The sequence below is a fragment of the Nilaparvata lugens genome, chromosome 8 (assembly GCF_014356525.2).
Source record: "Nilaparvata lugens isolate BPH chromosome 8, ASM1435652v1, whole genome shotgun sequence".
Taxonomy (NCBI): domain Eukaryota; kingdom Metazoa; phylum Arthropoda; class Insecta; order Hemiptera; family Delphacidae; genus Nilaparvata; species Nilaparvata lugens.
In genome coordinates, this window is record NC_052511.1 from 42,313,269 (window position 1) to 42,333,880 (window position 20,612).

At 32.4% G+C, this 20,612-nt stretch overlaps 2 protein-coding genes across 2 annotated transcripts in view; one reads left to right on the forward strand and one right to left on the reverse strand.

Annotated features, from left to right (window-relative positions):
• Window positions 1-4,026, reverse strand: part of LOC111043931 (protein AAR2 homolog) — a 22,116-nt gene extending 18,090 nt beyond the window's left edge. The window contains exons 1-2 of the mRNA XM_022328973.2: window positions 3,682-4,026; window positions 812-927 (exon numbers count right to left, since the gene is read on the reverse strand). Of these exons, the coding sequence (XP_022184665.2) occupies window positions 812-927; window positions 3,682-3,863 (298 nt within the window). The 5' untranslated portion in view covers window positions 3,864-4,026. The remainder of the gene's footprint in view (window positions 1-811; window positions 928-3,681) is intronic.
• Window positions 3,876-17,065, forward strand: LOC111043929 (RNA-binding protein 28). Its single transcript, XM_039435152.1, is given in 11 exon segments — window positions 3,876-3,879; window positions 6,122-6,255; window positions 6,719-6,890; window positions 8,747-8,867; window positions 8,870-9,003; window positions 10,096-10,223; window positions 11,516-11,684; window positions 12,421-12,625; window positions 13,524-13,905; window positions 14,926-15,094; window positions 16,596-17,065. Coding segments are annotated over 11 exon segments (2,088 nt in total).
• Window positions 17,066-20,612: the final 3,547 nt, after the last annotated feature.

The window sequence follows — 20,612 nt, forward strand, 5'->3', positions numbered from 1 at the left end:
ATTAACGGTAACATTTAACTAGCATTAACGATAGAACATGCATGATACACAGTCGTCATACATTGTTGTATCATCACAACGGAACGCTTCGAGCAACATTTTTTAAAGGTAGGGTTTTGTATCTCCATTTTTTGTTTATTTTTGAGGTTAAATTATTTTTCTATTGTTATTATTTGTAATGTTCCAGTGGTTTATCTATTGTTATTGGTTGTTTACTTTATTATGTTAGAAGCCTCTCGCTAATGATGAACATGTTTATCATGTATGTTCTACCGTTAGTGGGCAGCCCAGTACAGAACGGCGAAATCAGTTTCAGTTTGTTTACAACCCACTTAAATTGGATAGGAATTTGCATTTGAACAAATGCAATTTCCAATTTATTTCCATCTGTAGACTTCTCTGAAAGATTATTAGATATAAGTAAAGAGTGGAAATATGGTTAACTGACTGAAGCATTCGCATTAGCTCTCAAAGTTGGGCCAGCATTATCATAGGGAAGAAATAGCATAAGTAGATACCACATGGTATAGGGCATTTATGTCACAACTTTTACTGTTATCTAAAGCTGATAGTACACGTAGTTCTTTCTTGTGAAGCTTTATGACGCTGGTAGTCTCTCATACTGTGCCGTTCATACACTCTTACCCGGTCAAAACAGTAAAAATCGACAGTAATCGGCTTGAGATAACAGTAAAAGTTGCGACATAAACGCCCTATACCATGGCATATCTACTTACGCTATTGTTTCTCTATGGCATTATTATATTTATGTAAATTACTAGTTGTTACTAAACTCTTATGAAACCCCTACCTTCATCGCTAATGTCTTCTTTCTCAGAATCCCACTTCTTTACAAGCATCTCTTTTGGTTTAAAGTTGTGAATGAATCCGATTCTGGGAGCATAATCATTGTGCTCGTTTGTTGCACTGAAAAATAATAGCATTATTCAATTGACAATTAAAATCCTTAGAAATCAATGAAAGACATTGTGAATGTTCTATTGGACCAATTTACATGCAGTAACAGAAGCTTAAAAGCAGTTAAAAGCTTGGCGGTCCTCGGGGGAGAGGGTTCAATTAATACAGTTGAAAGCAAGCAGCGCTTTTGCCTGCACCAGGTGAGTCTATAGTGCGGTCCACGTTATAATGACAGTGGAGAAAGATAGGAGTACAGCGTTGCTGATTCTCTATCTTGCCACTGCCTTTTATAAAATATTGCTGATTCTTGTATATCTGATGTAATAATAACTGCTATTAACTGTTAAGAATAATCGAATAAATCTTATTCGTCAAGCAAAAATCTTTACCTCAGAGTAAGAGGAGGGTAAGTCCATTTTTTTAACAAAATGATGCTTTTAATGGATCTTGTTCAGTTTTTCGAACTCTATAGATTCAAAATTACATAAGTCCTCTGCAAGTGATTGTTTTGAAGATAGCCAGAGCTGAAAGAGCGTAAGTCCAGTAAGCATTAAAACTGAATCAACGTGAGTACAATAATTCATAAGTAAGTGTTGTAATGCTGGTTCGATTTACTGGGCTGCCGGCTGGGAGTGTAATACTTTTTGGGCTCTCCTGTAAAATCAGCCGTTTGAGTCTTACGCCCTTCTAACTCTAAGGTACAATATTTTTCGATGATTTTAGAATAAATTACTTTATCCCTACATTGCAGCGCTATCTTCGTTGTCTAATGATAAACAAGGTTAGCAACAGCAATTTTAATCAAATTCTGTATTTATAACGGGGACCTCACTTTAGTTATAAGAATTAACTAATTGACAATATTGTTGAAATGAATTTATCTAGATGATCAGGAGATCAGTAAAGAGAAATACATGATCCGTTCAAATAATGGATTGACATGATACATTAATTATAACATAGTTGATTAATAGCAATTAACTAACTAGCCTGTGGAACAGGGATGAGTCTGTCAGTCTTATAGATTAAGATAATTTATGGTTTTTAGCCAACAAGCTGAAACAAAGAACCAGTTGCACAAAAGCATGTTAAATTTCAACCGTGATTGAATGTCATGAGAACCAAACAGAGAAGCCTTAGTTTCAGAAAAGAATTCACTGATTGGTTTTCGTGGCATTCGACCATGATTAAAATGTAACAGGCTTTTGTGCAACCGGGCCAAAGAGGAGAAAGTGTGACCTCTAGTAAGAGGACAAAGTGTGAGCATCTCATTTTGCTCATTGAAGAGGTAACCAGCCACATCAGATCCATTGCAGCTGAATGGATGAGAGATTGCTCGATCACCATGTGCACCAAATCTGCAGGAAACTGTCTAAGAGTTGAATACCTCCTCAGAAAACTTGGTTGATCAAAGTCTTAGACCAGTTATAAAATAGACACGCTGGGAAGTCTAGCCTCTGAAGCCAATATCTACTGCCATATCACCATATCGTGACGTCAGCATCGGATAGAATACTATATTAGTAATAAAACATGAAAACCGGACAGTACAGACTATTTTTGGAAACCAACAGGACGTCCAAACAAGTGGTCTGAAACGGGATACATGGCCAGCGTACCCATGAGAGACAATGCATCCTGTTGAACAGCGAAATTCCGTTGCGGCTATTCTAATCGGACAGAGGACGCCTAAGACTCGTATTACATTTGGCCATCATTTGGTTGCAAGTGGGGGCGCATTAATGGCCGGGACACACATAACCGCACCGAGCCCACGCTGCGGTACGGCCGAGTGTCACATACTACCGCACCAGGTCAGCACCGTCATCGTATTTGTTGCCCGCGCCGTCACCGACTAGTCCAGTTTACTTTTTGACGGTGACGGTGTGGTCTTGTTCAACATAGAGTGAAAAACGTATCGAAGAGATACGGAATTTTTCACTTTTGTATGATCAAAATAATGAGAAATATGGTTGAACGGAAAAATAAGTTAAACGAAAAGTAAAAGTAGAACCAAAAAAGTTAAGACAAAGGTATAATAGACATAAATAAAATAAAATAATCAACAAAAAGTATAAAAGAAGGAAACCCGTGACTGTGTCTTAAATTTTAAACTGATTACGTGTAGATGTAGAAAGCAGAAGATGAAAATTTTATTGCTGATATATATTTCTAATACATGACTGATGATAGTATTGTTATGCAACGAAATATATACCAGCACTATTGACTCTTATCTTCTGTGTCTACAGGTGATTAGTTTAAAATTGAAAAATATAAATTTAAATCGGATGCAGGCCTAACAAGCGTTTAATAGTCTAGTGTTATATTATTAACAATAGTTTAACACATTCAGAAATCAGACCAGAGTAGCACTACCGTACATAACTGAGACACATCTGCCGCTCGGCTTTCGCACGGATATGTGTGTTCTCCTACCACCATCACTGTGTCGTGGGCTTAGCTCGGCCGTATGTCGGCGCGGGCTCGGTGCGGTTATATGTGTCCCGGTCTTTATTCATATTGCGATCATTACACGAGGGCACATGTCACAGAATTCTAGCGGCCAGCCACCAAATTTTGCAGACCTGGCAAGTGACTCAGTCGTGTATCCAGCCCGTCATCCTTGTGTCTCACTAATGTCCCAACGTGATTTACACTCGGCGGCAAATAGTTTTTTTTTTTTTAAATTACTTGTGACCAAATATAATAAAAACTCAACAAACTACACTATAATTATTAGATGGGTAAATATATACTTACTTGATGTAAATGAAATGTAGACCAGGAGGTATCATTTTTACACCTTTGAATTTTTCGCCAACAGTCCATGATTTCATATCAATTCCAAATTGAGTTCCTTCTGGGACACCGGTACAAACAAATGTACAACCTTCAACCAAAAGCCTTTTTGCTACTTCTTGGTCAATTTCCATTGTCTCCATTTTTCCAATATTATGAGTAAGTAATTAAATTATCAGATAAAAAACTTATTAACCAACTAAAATTATTGTTTATATAATAAGACAGAAATTAATCAGACAAAAATTAATAGAAAAATCACAATAAACAATTCAAATTCACTTTATAACCTAAAATTTCAAGTCTAACAACACAGAACACATGTATTTTAAAATCTATCAATCAGATGTGTTGTCTGCTCGTCAGCTGACACAAACCACTCTCTGTCCCAGACAGCACCGTATCGCGCATGCGTGAGCAACGGGTTTTTCCCGTTCCATTCAGTCAGAGCTTTGAATGTAACGTTCTTTGTGATGATGGTTACCGAGCACTGTAACTGGAGCCAATCGTCATTCTATTTGATGAAGATATTATTATCCAATGATGATTTATCATTAAATTCAATATAATAATCAATATATTATCATTTTATTTGATAAAAGAAAAAGTACTTTTGAAAAATATAATTAATAAAATATAACAGTTGTTATTTAACTGATGTTAAAAAACACTATAACTAAGTCAGCATATTGTCATTTCAAAACAAAAACCGAACCCTCAACCTCCCCTTTTACATTTAAAACATCAATAAACATAACTATTTTAAAAACCTCTAATCCCTTCCAGCATATTGCAATTTCAAAGCAAAATCCTTACCTATCTTTCCACCTTTGAAATATCAAAAAGCATTATTCTACCTGGACCCTAGCCCTTTCTAGTATATTGCAATTTAAAAGTGAAAACCTAACCTAACCTTATGAAACATTATCAAATATAATCCAAAAAAAACCCAACCACTAACCCCCAACCCCTTCACATTTAATAATTTAGATTTCAAAGCAAAATCCTAACCCCTAACCTATCCTTTCACATTTGAAACATCAAAAAAAATAACTCTAACTGCACCCTAGCCCTTCTAGCATATTGCAATTTCAAAGCAAAAACCTAACCTATCCTAATAACACATTATTAAATATAACCTAAATAAAACCTAACCTCTAACCCTTTCACATTTAATACTTTAGATTTATTTGTCATCTTTAGAACAAAACATAAACATGTGGTTCATTTCATGAACATGTTCACAAACATGTGGTTCATTTCATGAGCATGTTCACAAACATGCGGTTCATTTCATGAACATGTTCACAAACATGTGGTTCAAAGCAAAATCCTAACCCCCTAACCTATCCTTTTACCTTTGAAACTTCAAAAAACATAACTCCACCTAGACCTAGCCCTTCTAGCATATTGTAATTTTAAAGCAGAAACCTAACCTATCCTAATAAAACATTATTAAATATAACCTAAATAAAAACTAACCCCTAACTCTTTCACATTTGTTGAACAAGACAAGGATAGCAACACCATTGCAAATCGTACACTACCATTATAACGTGGACCTCACTATAGATACTCAAAGAATACTTTTGAATAACTATGTTATAACTGTGACTGTTGCTGGCCGTTACTCTGTTTCTGAGACAAAGAGAAGCTCCTGTCAGCTGACAGCTTAATCGATATATTCAAGGTTCGATACATCGTTTATTTATAATCTTTTATAATCGACTTTGTATCCTCGTGTGTGAGTTTTCAATGCACATGTTTGACTTTTATTTTTTGGTATAATTGAATCAAGTTGTGCTTTTTTAATTATGTGAGTTTTCTACTTCTTATAACCTATTCTTAAAAATGATCCTTTACATTCAATTGTAAACAAATTATCAATACGTAAAAATGTGACGTAGATTTATAGTTTTAGGTTATGTTTACATAATATGATTTTACTGTAGTGTGTTTTAATTTTGTTTGAACCGTATTTTACTTAGCTATTTTAGTTAAGTTATACAAAATTTAGAGTTTGTATGTTGTATTTATTCACTATGTTTTCTTGTATGTTATAGTCATTGACTTGTTTTATTTGGATTGATCCAATTGTCTATGTTTTGAGACATTCATTTTCAGTTTTACACTTCACTGAATGGTCTATTTAATTCCAATTCATATTGAATATTATAGTGTAACCTGTAGATTGTAAAACGCCATTTAATTGAGGTACCAATAGTTGTCATATTAAACCCCTATTGCTGCTAAGCCTTTAATTTGAATTGTGTGAATAAATTTTGGTAAAACTCTTACCATCGATATAATCTTTAAGAGTAGTGATAGTTAGATAAATTGGTCATATCTCTTTCAATTTTATTCTACTTCAAATTCAATGTATATTTCTTGTCTTTTACAGATAATATAACACCATGCCACCAAAAAAAGAATTTAAAAAGTTTTCAAAGAATAAAAAGAAATCAAAAGAAGGAAAAAGTATTCAAATCAACTGGAAAACGAGGGAGGCTAATTGTCAGAAATCTCCCCTATTCTGTAAGTTTGTATTTTTAACCAAATCCTATTATCTAATGTTTACTGTAAAATATCAATTTTTTTCAATAGGCTAGTTTATTATTTCACATAATTAGGTTCAAGACTCCTTCATCAATACTTCTTCTTCATTGGCTTAGCTTATCCCAATCATATGGGGTTGGCATTTCACTTCTTCAGACGTCTCCTCTACAAAATCTTGACCATCTCCTCCCCGCGTTTTCAATTTTAATCCCACTCCCGGCAAATCAGCCTCCACTCTGTCTCTCTACTTCATCCTTGGCCTTCCTCACCCTCTCGTCCCATCCAGATTCAAATCCTGCACCATCCGTCCCACATTATCCTCACATCTTGGCCTCCTGCATATTTCTACCCTATGGCCTCGCCATTAAAAAACCATTGGAATGGTAATTTGAATAATCAATACTAAAATCTATTTGTTTAATATATTCCCAATCTTTTTCAGATAACTAAAGAACAGTTACAAAGCTATTTCGAATCTTTCGGTAAAGTGACAGAGGTGAATATTCCCTATCACGAGGGAGGCTCTAAACCAAAAGGCTTTGGATTTGTGAATTTTGTGTCTAGATTATCAGCGGATAAAGCTACTGAAGCGCTCAATGAGAAGGAGTTTATGGGTGAGTCTTAACTGAAAACTCTCTAACTCATTGTTATCACTCACATCAATTCACTTTTTCATAGTCATCACACAATTTTTCAAGAATATTATTGTAGGTAGCCTAGTATTTTTCTAAAGTTTCCTTAGTTCTTACGCTTATATTAGGATTAACACATCAACGTGTAGTAATTATTTATTCGTGTCAATTATATTTATTATTGAAAGTAAAAAATTTAAAATTTGTAATACTAAAAATAATTTATTATTAAGTACAGTTTTAATTAGTATATTAATTTATTAAGTATAATAATTTATATATATTAATTTAAGTACAGTATATTAATTTAGTATTATAAGTACAGTATTTATTTGCCTCAATTCTATATAAGTCAAGGTCAAGTCACGGACACGTCTTAGATCAAGAGTAGACCCTCACTACAGTAGACTACACCCTTCCTCAAATTACCCGCATTCATGCCTAGATCTTGTGTTGGCTTCATCCTCAGTCAAATCCAAACCTATTATTTGTTATGCGTTTGTTGATCAAACAATAATATGATTATCCACAAATGACAGTTATGCGGACTAGACTCGAACTATTTTGTGTTTATTTAAATTACAATCGCTTAATAATTACACAATGGCCATGCTTTCTTGATGTAGTAGTCAGTTAATTTCCAAAAAGTGTTTGTGAAATTTGTTTCTTTTAATGGAGAGGAAAAAAATAATTATTTATTATTATTGTTTGTCATTCATTATTGTGGATTGGATGAAATTTTATTTGAGAATAATTTGTACATAGTGTAATATAAACTATACAAATTCGTTGTAAACAATTCTATATTAATATTCTTTTATATTATATCCTATATAATCATATGCTATATTGTTCATAATCCTTTATGAATAATAATTCTTGATTATAATAAAGTTGAGATTCAATAATTATTCATATAAATTTCAAAATACAAATTTTACATTAACGTAGTATTCAAGTTCCCTTCTATACATTGATTTCCTTCAATAAGAAACGTACAAGTATAAATGTTAATTGAATAGACTTAGAACGTTGTCAAAAATCTACTTTAAAGTGGATTTTTGACAACGTTCTAAGTTTATTCAATTATGGAAAAGTTCCACAACATCAACATTCACACTACAAACTTAATTATAAATGTTAACATTTTTAATTTTTTTGTTGTTCAGGTTCGACAATAATACCAGTACTTGACTAGAACGATCAACAATGTTCACAATGTATTGCATTAGATGTTGGTTCCTGAAATTCCAATATATTTTGCAATTAATGAAAAAATGCTACAATGTTTCCAAGGCCAAGTCACACGCTAGACACATCCTTTCAGGATTGAGATGAGCTTGTTTGAGATTGAAACACAAATGGACACCTGGTACCGCAGGAATCCTTAGCTGTGTGATACAACGCACTCTGTTAATTGGAATAGGCACAGTCAGTTGATCTGCCACTATCAAATTTGGGTTCAGCTCGAAGTATCGTTGACAGTTAACAGAGCTGAGCGCCTTCTGTCTATCCAACTCAATCAGGAAGAAAGCGTACTAATTCAAAAACGCAAAGTATGTATTGTACAAATCAACAGCTTCAAAACCATCTTGCCATAGCTTTTCAAAGTTTATCGCTTCTAGATTCCCCCTAATACAATGTACCCAGTTATTACCTCTATCAAACTTAAACTGACTCAACACTGACTAGCACACATAGGGAACGCTCATATTCAGTATCTCAATAACCACTGCAACTGTATTTTAACAGCTGCTGTTTCAAACGACTGGATGAAATAAATAGTATATCAAACTCATTGACTAATTCGAATTAATCTCTACATCTTTCATATTTAGGAAGGAAATTACTGATTGAGAGAGCCGTCGACAAAAATAGATTTCTTGCTAATAATGCTGGCGAAGAGAGTGGTGGCTTCGAAGGAGAGAGCAGTGGTGAGAAAAATGGGACAACAAACGAAAAAGGAATGGAATGATGGACGAAGGAGATGCGCAGGTCAAAGATGAAATCAAAGAAGAAGGTCCTGATGATTTCAATGATACAAAGGAAAGTTCACAGACCGACTCTGTCAAAGATGAATCTGAGAACACAAAAGGTAAGTAACTGTATATTCGCCATTTTTTCCATCAACATTTTTAATTAGGTTTATTGATGGAATCTTCAAATCTCAAGGTATTCATTCTACCATTTTTATTCACTGAAATCATGATAGATTTAAATAAGACTGACATGGAGAGGCTTGGAGCGACAGAAAAAGATGCTGAGGAGCGAACTACGTGGATACAGTTTGTTGTTGCGTCCTAATATCCACTTGGATATAGATGGCCCTGGGAGTAAGTAAGTATGATAGATCTAAATATCACCTATTTTGATGATATATGTATGTGAAATTTCAAGGTATTTATTTTGCAATCATTGTAAATTTAAATATGGATTCTAATCACATTGTAAATTCAAGAACTGTATAATCTACTAAATTACAGTAGATTAAACAGTAATGTTGAAAAACTTGCATAGAAAAGAGTACAATGCACCTCTTTCAAGTTAAATCTGCGAGGAGGGGTGGCTAGTAGAATAGAGAAGAAAGTTGAAAAATCCGTTTAATTAGTTTGTGTAGATAGAGTTCTATAGTGAGGTGCATGTTATAATGGCTGTGAAGAAAGATATGAGAACAACGTTGCCGATTCTCTGCCTTGCCACAGCCTTCTGTAGAGAATAGCTGATACAGGTATATCTGATGTAATACCTGTTCAATCTTGTTAAAAATAATCGATTATATTATTCATCAATAAAAAATAATATAATTTTAAATCATTTAATGATACATTTCCATATTTTAAATTGAATATTCTGTTAATTAAATATATTTCTATATTGTTAAAAAACGATCTGGTAACGTTGCGGAGCTAGAAAAGGATAGCGTTATCTGCTTTGTCGAATGATAGACAAGTATATAACGTGAATGTCTCTATACCTGCTTAACTGCTAAAATGCGTATACCTACTAAAATTCGGTCTGTATTATTGTTCAAATACTGCCATTATAACGTGGACGTCACTATACCCTTTTTATTCGGTCTGTCTTATTGTTTATAATTGATTTTATTCTTTCTGTTTTCAGCTTTCATAATTCAGGATAACTACAGTTGACGTTCTGTCTAATTTATATCTGTTGTGTATTTTTACAGATGTCAATGGTGATTTTCACTCGAAGAAGCACGGACCTCCCGACGAGGAGCATGTTGGGGAGCAGCTCCCTGGGTGGATACCGAAGAAAAAGAAAGCTCGAATCATCATTAGAAATCTATCTTTTAAGGTAACCAAGATTGTGTTCTATCTCGATTTTCATAACAAACATCCATCTTACTAAAATATACTTATGGGATTAGGTTAGCCTACCTATTCATAGGATAGATATACTTATGTAGGATAATAATTGTAAACTGTACTATGTTTACAAAACAAATTATTCCACTAGGACTGAATTCCGAGAGGATTTACTTTTTACACGGCTGACTCGCTTTCTCGAAGACAGAGAGGACCGATGCTCTCTCCTTCACTGATCACTGCCACTACCTAACAGCATTCTCCCTACTTTTGTGTCAGCATACAATTGTGCGCAGCATGCTTACTCCTCTCCACTACTCTGTCCATGCTACAAACTGTGCAAGGAAAAATCGGTTTCTCTTCATCATGTTAAAAGTAATATCTCTTGGACTATAGATAGTAACTATTTGGATCTGTATAGATGTACGAATATTGTAGACTATTATTGGCCATGATTAAATGATAAATAATTTTTACCATAAATGTATTACTTGTAGTCATGTTGTGTCAATAACATTTTCCCGGCTCTTGCTATAAGTAAAATAGTTTGAAAATGCTGTGTAACTTAAGCCCATAAATTATTCTGCTTGAGTGTTGTCTTGGAAATTATACAATAATTCCAGGTTGTATGGAAATCGGGTCCATTGATGAAGCAGCAAAAACTGACTAAATTTGTTTTACACTTTTTTCAACTAATTGATAATGAAATGATAACTAATAACAGTTTTTATTTGAAACTTTGTTAAGGACACCCTAGGCTTGTGTAAGTGTAGGTAATGAGGGGGGGATATTGAAGGTTATGGTGATGTTGATGATTATTACTTCTGCAAAAAAAGTGTTTTTGTTTTATTTCTATAATGTTACTTCGTTATTTGTATTTTATTTATTGTTATTTGTACGAGGTGGGGCAGTCAAACTGCACTATTTCAGGAATTAAAATAAAATTCTCATACGTAAGGACGCAAATGGAAATTTTGGAATTTTGCAGTTACTTTTTGAATAATAGTCCAGTAAGGTGGCGATCATAGTTTTGCACACATTGTTCAATTCTCACTAATTTCTGTTTGTGCTCTTACGATTAGTTGGAATATATGACTTGAAAATATTTTCTGTGAAGTTTATTTTAATACTTGAAATAATGCAGTTTGACTGCCCCACCTTGTATTTTAGCTACATAGATAAGAATAAAAATTCATTCATAAGACAATTATTAAGATTGAATAAAATACCGTATTCTGATAAAATTCCGCCCGATTTTATCATGACTTCTTTCTTTTGCAGTCAACGGAAAGCAAATTGTCTGATCACTTTAAAAAATTTGGAGAGATTATTGACCTGCAGCTGTTGAGAAGGGTTGATAACAAACTGGTTGGCTGCGCATTTGTAGAGTTCAATAACAAAAACAGTGCGGCTAAGGCTATCCTCGAAACAAGTGGCCAACCATTCTTAGGTAAGAACATTTACAAATTTTAATTTGGTACATTTATTTTATTTTTTATTTATTTATTGATTCTTCTTAACTTTCACAACAATTGAAAAAAAACACAATAATTTGTACACATCTTAAAAATATAAAAAGAATCAATAGAATAGTAAATAAATCGATATTAAAATGAATAGACAATTGTTTATTTACATTGACAATTATTTATTGGTTTGAAAAGTAATACACACACAGTAAATTAAATTTAAGGTTGGGGGGTTCAAAATGAGTAAGGAAGCATATAGCTCGAATTTCATTAAGAATTCTGTTATTTTATTACATTTGACAGCTTTTACTTGTGTTTCATTGGGAGAATGAGTTTTTTTTTAATTGGTATAATATTTGAAAAAGTCTCTTGAGATTTACAGTAAAAGGAAATAATGAATTTGAAAATTGATATGCTACTTTCTAGCCTATATAAACCAATGTTGAGTAGTTCGTAAATCTGTAGAATTCTACTTCTGTAGTTGTGTAAAATTGAATTAAATTTTTCTTCCATTGTTATAAGATAATTTCAAGCTGTCATGAAAATGAATAATTAACTATAATTTTCAAAACAGGTACAGAAGTTTGATTAAAATTTCTTGAATTAAAAAAACAAAAAGAAATGTCTTGAAGTTTCAATCAATATCTTTGAAATTTATTTTTCAATGTATTATTCATGTTCTTCTTGAATATCTTTTTCAAAACTATTCCATTTCAGGTCGGCCTATTGTAGTGGATTGGGCGATTCCAGCTAAAGAGTTCAAAAAAGTCAACAAAAGAAATTCCCAACAAACGGATGGGGATGTGAAAGTAAAAGAAGAGGTAATCAGTGATGATGAAATGGAAGAAAAATTCCATCAGAATGGAAAGAATAGCGAGGATTCAGATGATGAGAAACCAGAAATCAAAGAGGAGTCATCCAGGTTTGTAATACAGTATAAATAATTATTTAAAAAATCAAATCCATTTATTTGTCATAAAATAATTTCAAATTAATAAAATTTCAACTTCAATATGGCACTACCGGTAAAGAACAACTTGTGACTCTAAACAACTATGAGAAACATGTTAAAAGGGAAAGAAGAATAGGGCTTAATACAAACAACCAAACTAAATAAAACTACGGAAAACTAGGTCACATCCCAATCATTACGAACTATAGGTAAAACATCGACAGAACAATAGGAAGCAAGGACAAAATTATTTTGAAGATTTATAACAAAAGACTCATCAACTAAAACATTACATAATAGAGATACTTACTCATTGACTCCCAGGGCCATCTTTATCTAAGTTTATATTTGGCCGCACCAACAAACTGTCTCCACGTTGTTCGCTCCTCAGCATCTTTCTCTCGCTCCAAACTCTCCTTGTCAGTCTCAACCTGTTGCCACCATCACTCCATATAATGCAGATAGATAGATAATCTATGGTATAATAAAGGAAAGGATTGCCTTATAACTTACTCGTACGGGATAGGAAATTCACGAATGATGCATCATCACGTCTGAACTACTGGACTGATTAACTTCAAATTCTGCATATATATCCCTGATTTACTGGGGATGGTTATAGATTTATTTTAAGTTCTTCAAGTTTTTAAGCAATGCACGGGTTACCTGCTAGTTTAAAATAAAAGTATCTCTTAATTCATACTGAATTGAATGAACCATTGAAAGGTATCAATTTTATAAAGAAATTATATTCTAATTCTTCACTCAAGTTGTATAAAAGTTAAGAATTCTTGTTGTTAGTCAGAATTTAGCCTAAAGATCAGTAATTATTTCAATTTTCCTAAAAAATAACTAATTTTTTCCACAGTGAATACGAATCTGAAGACGATAGTGATGAAGAGGACACGAAGCATAAAATTAAAAGTGACGAAGAGGAAGATGAAGACGAAGATGATGATGATGATGAAGACGATTACGATAGTGAAGAAATCGACAGCAAACAAGAGATGTCGGTTGAGCGAGATCGTAAACCTTCAAAATTTGAAGAACCCGAACCCAAGAAGGCCAGATACGAGTCGCACGATGTGGATGAGGGCAGGACGGTGTTCATCAAGAATGTCCCTTTCTCTGCTACTAAGGAAGAACTGGCCAAGTGTGTGAGGCGGATGTTTGGTCCTATTTTCTATGCGCTGATTTGTGTGGATCCCCAGACTGAGCACTCCAGGGGTACTGCGTTTGTAAAATTTCAGGTAATTTTATTTAAATTAATTCATTACAAATTTTATTTACATGTTATTAATCACTACACATGAATGAAGTGTAGAATACAATTTCAAAATAGCTTAATGAAGTCGAAAATAACAATTTGATATATCTCTAATTTTATGGCTTGGTTTACCGTTTTCTTTAATTATTTGGAAGTATTCGGTTTTACAAAACATGAAACACTAATTGAGTCTTTGAATATAGGCACTTCAATTTTCAATATGTCAAGTCTGTTTACAATGAAATTACAGGAGCAATAATATAGAAGTGAAGTATATGAGTATAGGTACTCTATTTTCAATATGTCAAGTCTGTTTTCAATAAAATTACAGAATCAATAATATTAAAGGTGAAGTATGTTCTGTTACTTGTTTTACAGAAGTAATAATATTCACTAATTTGTTTTTAGATATGTTGTTATCTATGTAAGTGCATCTTGTATCTTGTATTGTGAATTAAATTGAATAAATTGAATTGAAATATAGTGCAATTTAACTTCTTTTTTACATTTATGGAGCTCTTTAAAGCACAATAATCTTTAAAGCATATTAATACTCGAAAGCGCATGAGAGTAGTGTGGGAAAACGAATCTACAATAATATGAATAGAAAATAGATTTAAATTATAAATTGAAGTTATATCTCATCAATTGTTTTTTTTTTGCAAAAACTCTTCAGTCGATAAGTTTAGTAGAAGAAACTAATATTTGGATTCTTAGTGGATATGTATTGTCAGTTTACTAGTAGAAATTGATTTTCTTGAAATTTTTTAAATTGAAAAATTGTCGCCAATTTTAATGAAACTTGGACACAAATTGTAATTGTTCTGTGATATTTGCTCTCATACGAGTATGTACTTGACGATGTTCATGTAATTAAATAATTGAATATTTGTTTTGATGAGATACGTCAGTCGATAAGTAGACGAAACATTTCATACATTATAAAGAATATTGGTTTCAAATAGAAAACAAATTTTGATCGAAATACTTGAATCAATTTCAGAAAAAAGAAGACGCAGACAAATGTCTGTCAGCAGGCACAGAGTTCACATTGAACGGAACTGTTCTCGATCCCCACCCGGCCATTGATAGGAAAGCGCTCAAAGATAAAATGGACAAAGAAAAAGAGAAAGACAGAGATTCCAGAAATCTGTATCTCATCAAAGAAGGAGGTGAGTCTTATCATAGAAAAATAGAATTCACATGTATTATCTTAGGATTCATTTTATCGTTAAATTATTTGTTATTTTCATGAATAACTCAAAACCCATCATTCTACGAATTTCAGTTAGGTGATCAAGGTAGTTCAAATTTACTTGAAAATAGAATGATATATCTTATCAAATTTACCTTCTTTCTTAATCTGATAAAAATATTACAATACTTGAAGGTTATTTAAATATTATAAATTCTTTGAATATTTCATGATATGATATCAAAAAACTGAATTCTTTCAATTATTTATTCTTTATTTATAAATTATTTCTAATACATTTAAATTTTGAACTTTTCAGGCTGATATAAGTTCGGAACTCAATTCCATATAAAACTACACATGAGATTATATTCTTACAGTGATCTCTGTTTTGAATATTTATTCTCTTCATTTATTTAGGAATAATTAGGCTACGACATGCAGGCTTATAAGTAAAAATACAACACAATTTTTGAATCAATCAATTTTTATGTTGATTCAAAATTATCTTGAAACTCATGTTGATGTTGATAATTATAACCTAGTTATTGAAACTCGAAATAAATTTTTCATCTGTTTGGAAGCAAAGCCTGCTATTTAAACTTGAAACTGATGTAACATAAAACATTAGTTGGGCGAAAAGATAATAACATCATAAATACTTTCAACATTATTATCAATTTTGACGTTTTGTTTCTGAATTCTGATTGGATATATGAAGAATCAGATCAGCCAATTCATAGTTGTGATTCAATAAAGCCGTTTAAACTAACGGCAGGTTTCGCAGCCCCAGATTTAGCTAAGTTCTAGACTTTAAACAGCTGTAGTCGGAAAATTGGCTTTCCGAAACGGGCAGTAATCGCAGTTTTTGTGATAATCTTTATTTCCTCATTTCTATATTTGAAAACGTTTTTCCTTGACGAAATGAAACCTTCCTAAATAATTCAAAATAGCTGAAACTTTACACTAGTTTCTCTTTATTTTATTTTGTGTTCAATTTTCTGGTTTTTGGAAATTTAAAGGTGGACTGCGACTTTGCCCCGTTTTGAAAAGCCAATTTTCTGTCTCCAGCTGTTGAGTCTAGAACTTAGCTAAATCCGGAGCTCGGAAACCGGCCCTAAAAGTTCAATCCGTTTCTATTCAGGTGGTTTAAACTGCGTTCAAGTTTAAACACGTTTACTCTAGACGAATTTTTTAACGGAGCATCTGCATTCGACCCTTAGTCTTCTTTACAAAAAATAGATCAAAATTATTAAATTCTTATAATATTAATGGAAATATTTAAACGATTTTAATTATTGTGCTGTTCACAATTGTTTAGTCACTAATGGAATGAAATTGCGTCGAAATATTGCTATTTCATCTTTTTTAGTACGGTATCTATGAAGTTCGTTGTTTTATTTTACTCGTATTGTTTTATATATTTAACTGAAAATGTTTGACTCTATCAATACTCGGTTTATCTATTTTTTGTCTTGTTTTCCAGAGGCCCATCGTTTCGTTTTCAATTGAGAACAGAAGAATCATCAATATAAAACAGAAGCGGCTGGCAAGAAGTCGAGTAAACAATCCGCTTAGCAAAAAATTCGACCCGGTATCGAAAGCCAAGGCCGATGCTAGAAGAGAGGAAAAAGCTCAGCGGTTGGGACAAGTACCGGGGGAGGAAAGTAACAAGAACCAAGCTGGAAATGTTGATAGGAAAAACAGAAAAAACAAAGGGAAAAATAGGGGAAAGAATAATGAAGGAAACGTTAGAGCAAATAATGAGAAAGGTATGGAGAATAGTTTGAAGAATAAGGAGGAGGAAGATTACCGAGGAGTGACGGCTAAACCGGGGAAAACTAAATTACGCGCCAAATTCAAACTGAAAAAACAGGCGCAAACGCATGAGGCATCGTTGAAGAAGAATAAGAAGGAACAAAAGAAATGAAGAAGAAAGAAATGTTGAGGAAGAATCCAATCAAACAGGTAAGCATTTTTATGCATGTACCAGCTTTCAGGGTTGATTTTTAATTTTCAAAATTGGTTCTTATTACGATTACATTATTTCTGTCCTAGCACTATCCTATCTGTCCTATCCTATGGAAATATTTCTGTAGGCTACTGTTGATCATCGTAGAAGTGAAAAATAATTAATAAATAATTTTTATCAGTTTATCATATTTTTATAGTTAAATAAATAATTTTTCATAGTTAAATAAATAATTAGGTGGAACTAATTATTTTATTCCAAGTACAACAATAACTGGTGCCAAGAAAACAGATCATTCACACTTTCCAGTACCTCAAATTCAAATTCAAATAATCTTTATTCACAAAAAAAAATACAGCAGCAGAGACGACAATAATTATATGCATAATGAATATTCCCCACAAAGACAAGTCTGGGTGTGGGGAAAATTGTATTTGAATTTTTGAAACTTGTATTCTGAATTTTCGTGATTTATTCAAAAATTTAACTTTGAAAGATGTTTCTCTATTAAATGAAAATAATTATTTTATTATCATAAAGAATTTGTGAAATTAAACACAATTTTGAATGCAACCGAAAAAGTAATCTCTAATTCTAAAAATGTATACACATTTGCAACAATTGTACTGTTGTTAAAATAAATTTTTAGAGAAAACATAGTTTATAAAAAGTGAAAATTTGTTCTCAACACCGTACAAAAACTGTATAAAATATCGGAAAATTATTATAATGTTTATAAAAAAGTGAAAATTTGTTCTCAACACCGTTCAAAAATTGTATAAAATAGCGGAAAATTGTTATTAATATAGTATAACTAACCTACCAAAATATTTGATTAACTAACTACATTTGAAATTATTGAAATTTTTATTTGCAAAGCATGTAGATTCTAAATTTTTGTTTCCATTTATTTTGGACTCAATATTTGCCTCAAATCGATTAGTGTAGGAACATAACCTACTTTTGGACCTACTTTTATCAAAATTCAGAAAATGAAAAATTTTGGGCTAAGACTGTTTGTTCTTTTCTGATCATGTATATGATAGATAGATAGATAGATAAATGTATTTTATTTGAACTTTATAGCATTACAAGTGATGTGGACGAAGTTGTGGCAATAAGAGTCCTCTCTCCCACTTAACCCATTAATGATATGTCTATCATGAAATATATAGATGAATAAAACAGAATGTAACAGAAGTAAGTTAATGCATTTTCTGAGTTAGTTCATAAATTACAAGATTGCATTTTATGTTTTGTTGCAGAAAAATCCAACAAGTAGGAAGAAGGTGGAAGATGACGCACATTTCAACTCATTAATCAATAAGTATAAGACTCAGTTGCAATCCTCAAAGAAATGGTTTGAGTAATCCTCTAGAGCATTTATAAATATTTTTATTAAAATAATTCATTTTCGAAATATTTTCTCCTTCATATCCTTGTCCAACAATAACAATTACATGTTCAAATGGGTTGTAGTATAATTTTTAGTCATCTTATTGTTGTTAAAATATTCAGTTGCATTGGATAAAACCTGCAATGCTGCTGATCTTGATAAAAAGTAATATTAATTAGTAATCCAATTATCTTAATAAGATATCCTATTTGACTTGAGATTACTTGTTAAAGTTTGTCTTGAAACTTAATTCTCGACTTGTAAAATAATTAGTATTTTGAAGAGTACCGTAGTGATTTAAAAAAGCTTCTGTAGGCATTTTGTAGTAACACATTTATTCATTGATGATGTTTCGGATAATTAAAAAAACACTGACTTGTGTTTTAAATAACTAGTAGTTCTGTGAACAGTAGACCTCACGCAGTATTCTCATCCACAAGTACCTGATTGAAACTATAGACCTTAATGGAAATATACAGCAATAGACTGGCTTCTTCTGATTGAAACTATAGACCTTAATGGAAATATACAGCAATAGACTGGCTTCTTCACACATCTGTGTAATCACTTGTCAGCTGATTTATGATGAATAATTTTATAGTCTGATTTTTACTTTCCTTGCCCTATTATCATAGGTAAGGAAAGTATTGCTTTCCCAAAAAAATTAAGGTACCCAATCTCTAAATTTCTATACGTTTCAAGGTCCCCTGAGTCCAAAAAAGTGGTTTTTGGGTATTGGTCTGTATGTATGTGTGTGTGTGTGTGTGTGTATGAGTGTATGTGCGTCTGTGTTCACGATATATCATCTCCCAATTAACGGAATAACTTGAAATTTGGAACTCAAGGTCCTTACACAATAAGGATCCGACACGAACAATTTCGATCAAATGCAATTCAAGATGGCGGCTGAAATGGCGAAAATGTTGTCAAAAACAGGGTTTTTCGCGATTTACTCAAAAATGGCTCCAACAATTTGATCAAATTCATACCTAGAAAAGTCATTGATAAGCTCTATCAACTGCCACAAGTCTCATATCTGTAAAAATTTCAGGAGTTAAGATTCCCAATTATCAGGCTTCAGATACAATTTAAACAAAAAAATGCAAGTGGAAAAGATTGAGCATAAAAATCTCTACAATTAATGTTCAGTAGCATTTTCACCAAAAATTGAAAATAAGCTCGAAATTAGAGAAAATAAGATTCTTCAATTGCAAACTGTTGGCAACTACTGTTGACCTATTAAATCATTCACTATGAAGAGATAGCAAACTTCGTGTGTCTGCAGCGCTATTTTCCTGTCACCAGCTGGCTCAGATCTTAGAAAAGTAGACTTTAGATGCGCGGGAACACTAGCGTAAGTTGATCAATTTTCATAACGGCAAGGAAAGTTGTGTGAGTGCTCCACACCAGATTTTTACTCTAATATTGGCGTATGAAGGAGGCTCCTTTTTCCTTTTATATTATCCTTGAAATCCAAAATTTCCAAAAACCTTGTATATACGTCGACGCGCAATTTAAAAAGGAACATACCTGTCAAATTTCATGAAAATCTATTACCGCGTTTCGCCGTAAATGCGCAACATTTAAACATTAAGAGAAATGCCAAACCGTCGACTTGAATCTTAGACCTCACTTCGCTCGGTCTACAATTTAATAAAAAATCAATGATTTTCATCAGTATGGAAATTATCATCAACAACATTACAATCTGAACAATAACTTTTCATACTAGGCCCTATATTAATTTTTTATACCTACGTTTTCTTTTATTTTCACATAATTTTCCCTACCTATTATTTTATTGAATTGACCTATTCAAGACCTTGACCCACTTGCATCTATATTGTAGTGTATAATTCAGTTGCATTGAATTTAACCTACATTGCTGATTAGTATAAAAAGTAAACCTTAATATCAGAACTAATAATTAATTTGACATCCTTACCTAGGTCACTGTTTATACTCATTAAAACCCGCTTAGTAATCCGTTCATAGTTACAGTATTTCTATTCTTGCAATCATATTAATTCAGAACTTTTCAGTCAAAGTTGGTAATGATGTTTTAATTGAATCTCCTGTAGTTGAGAGTTTTATTGAAAGTTCCGAAGTGGAGTTAACAAAGACAAA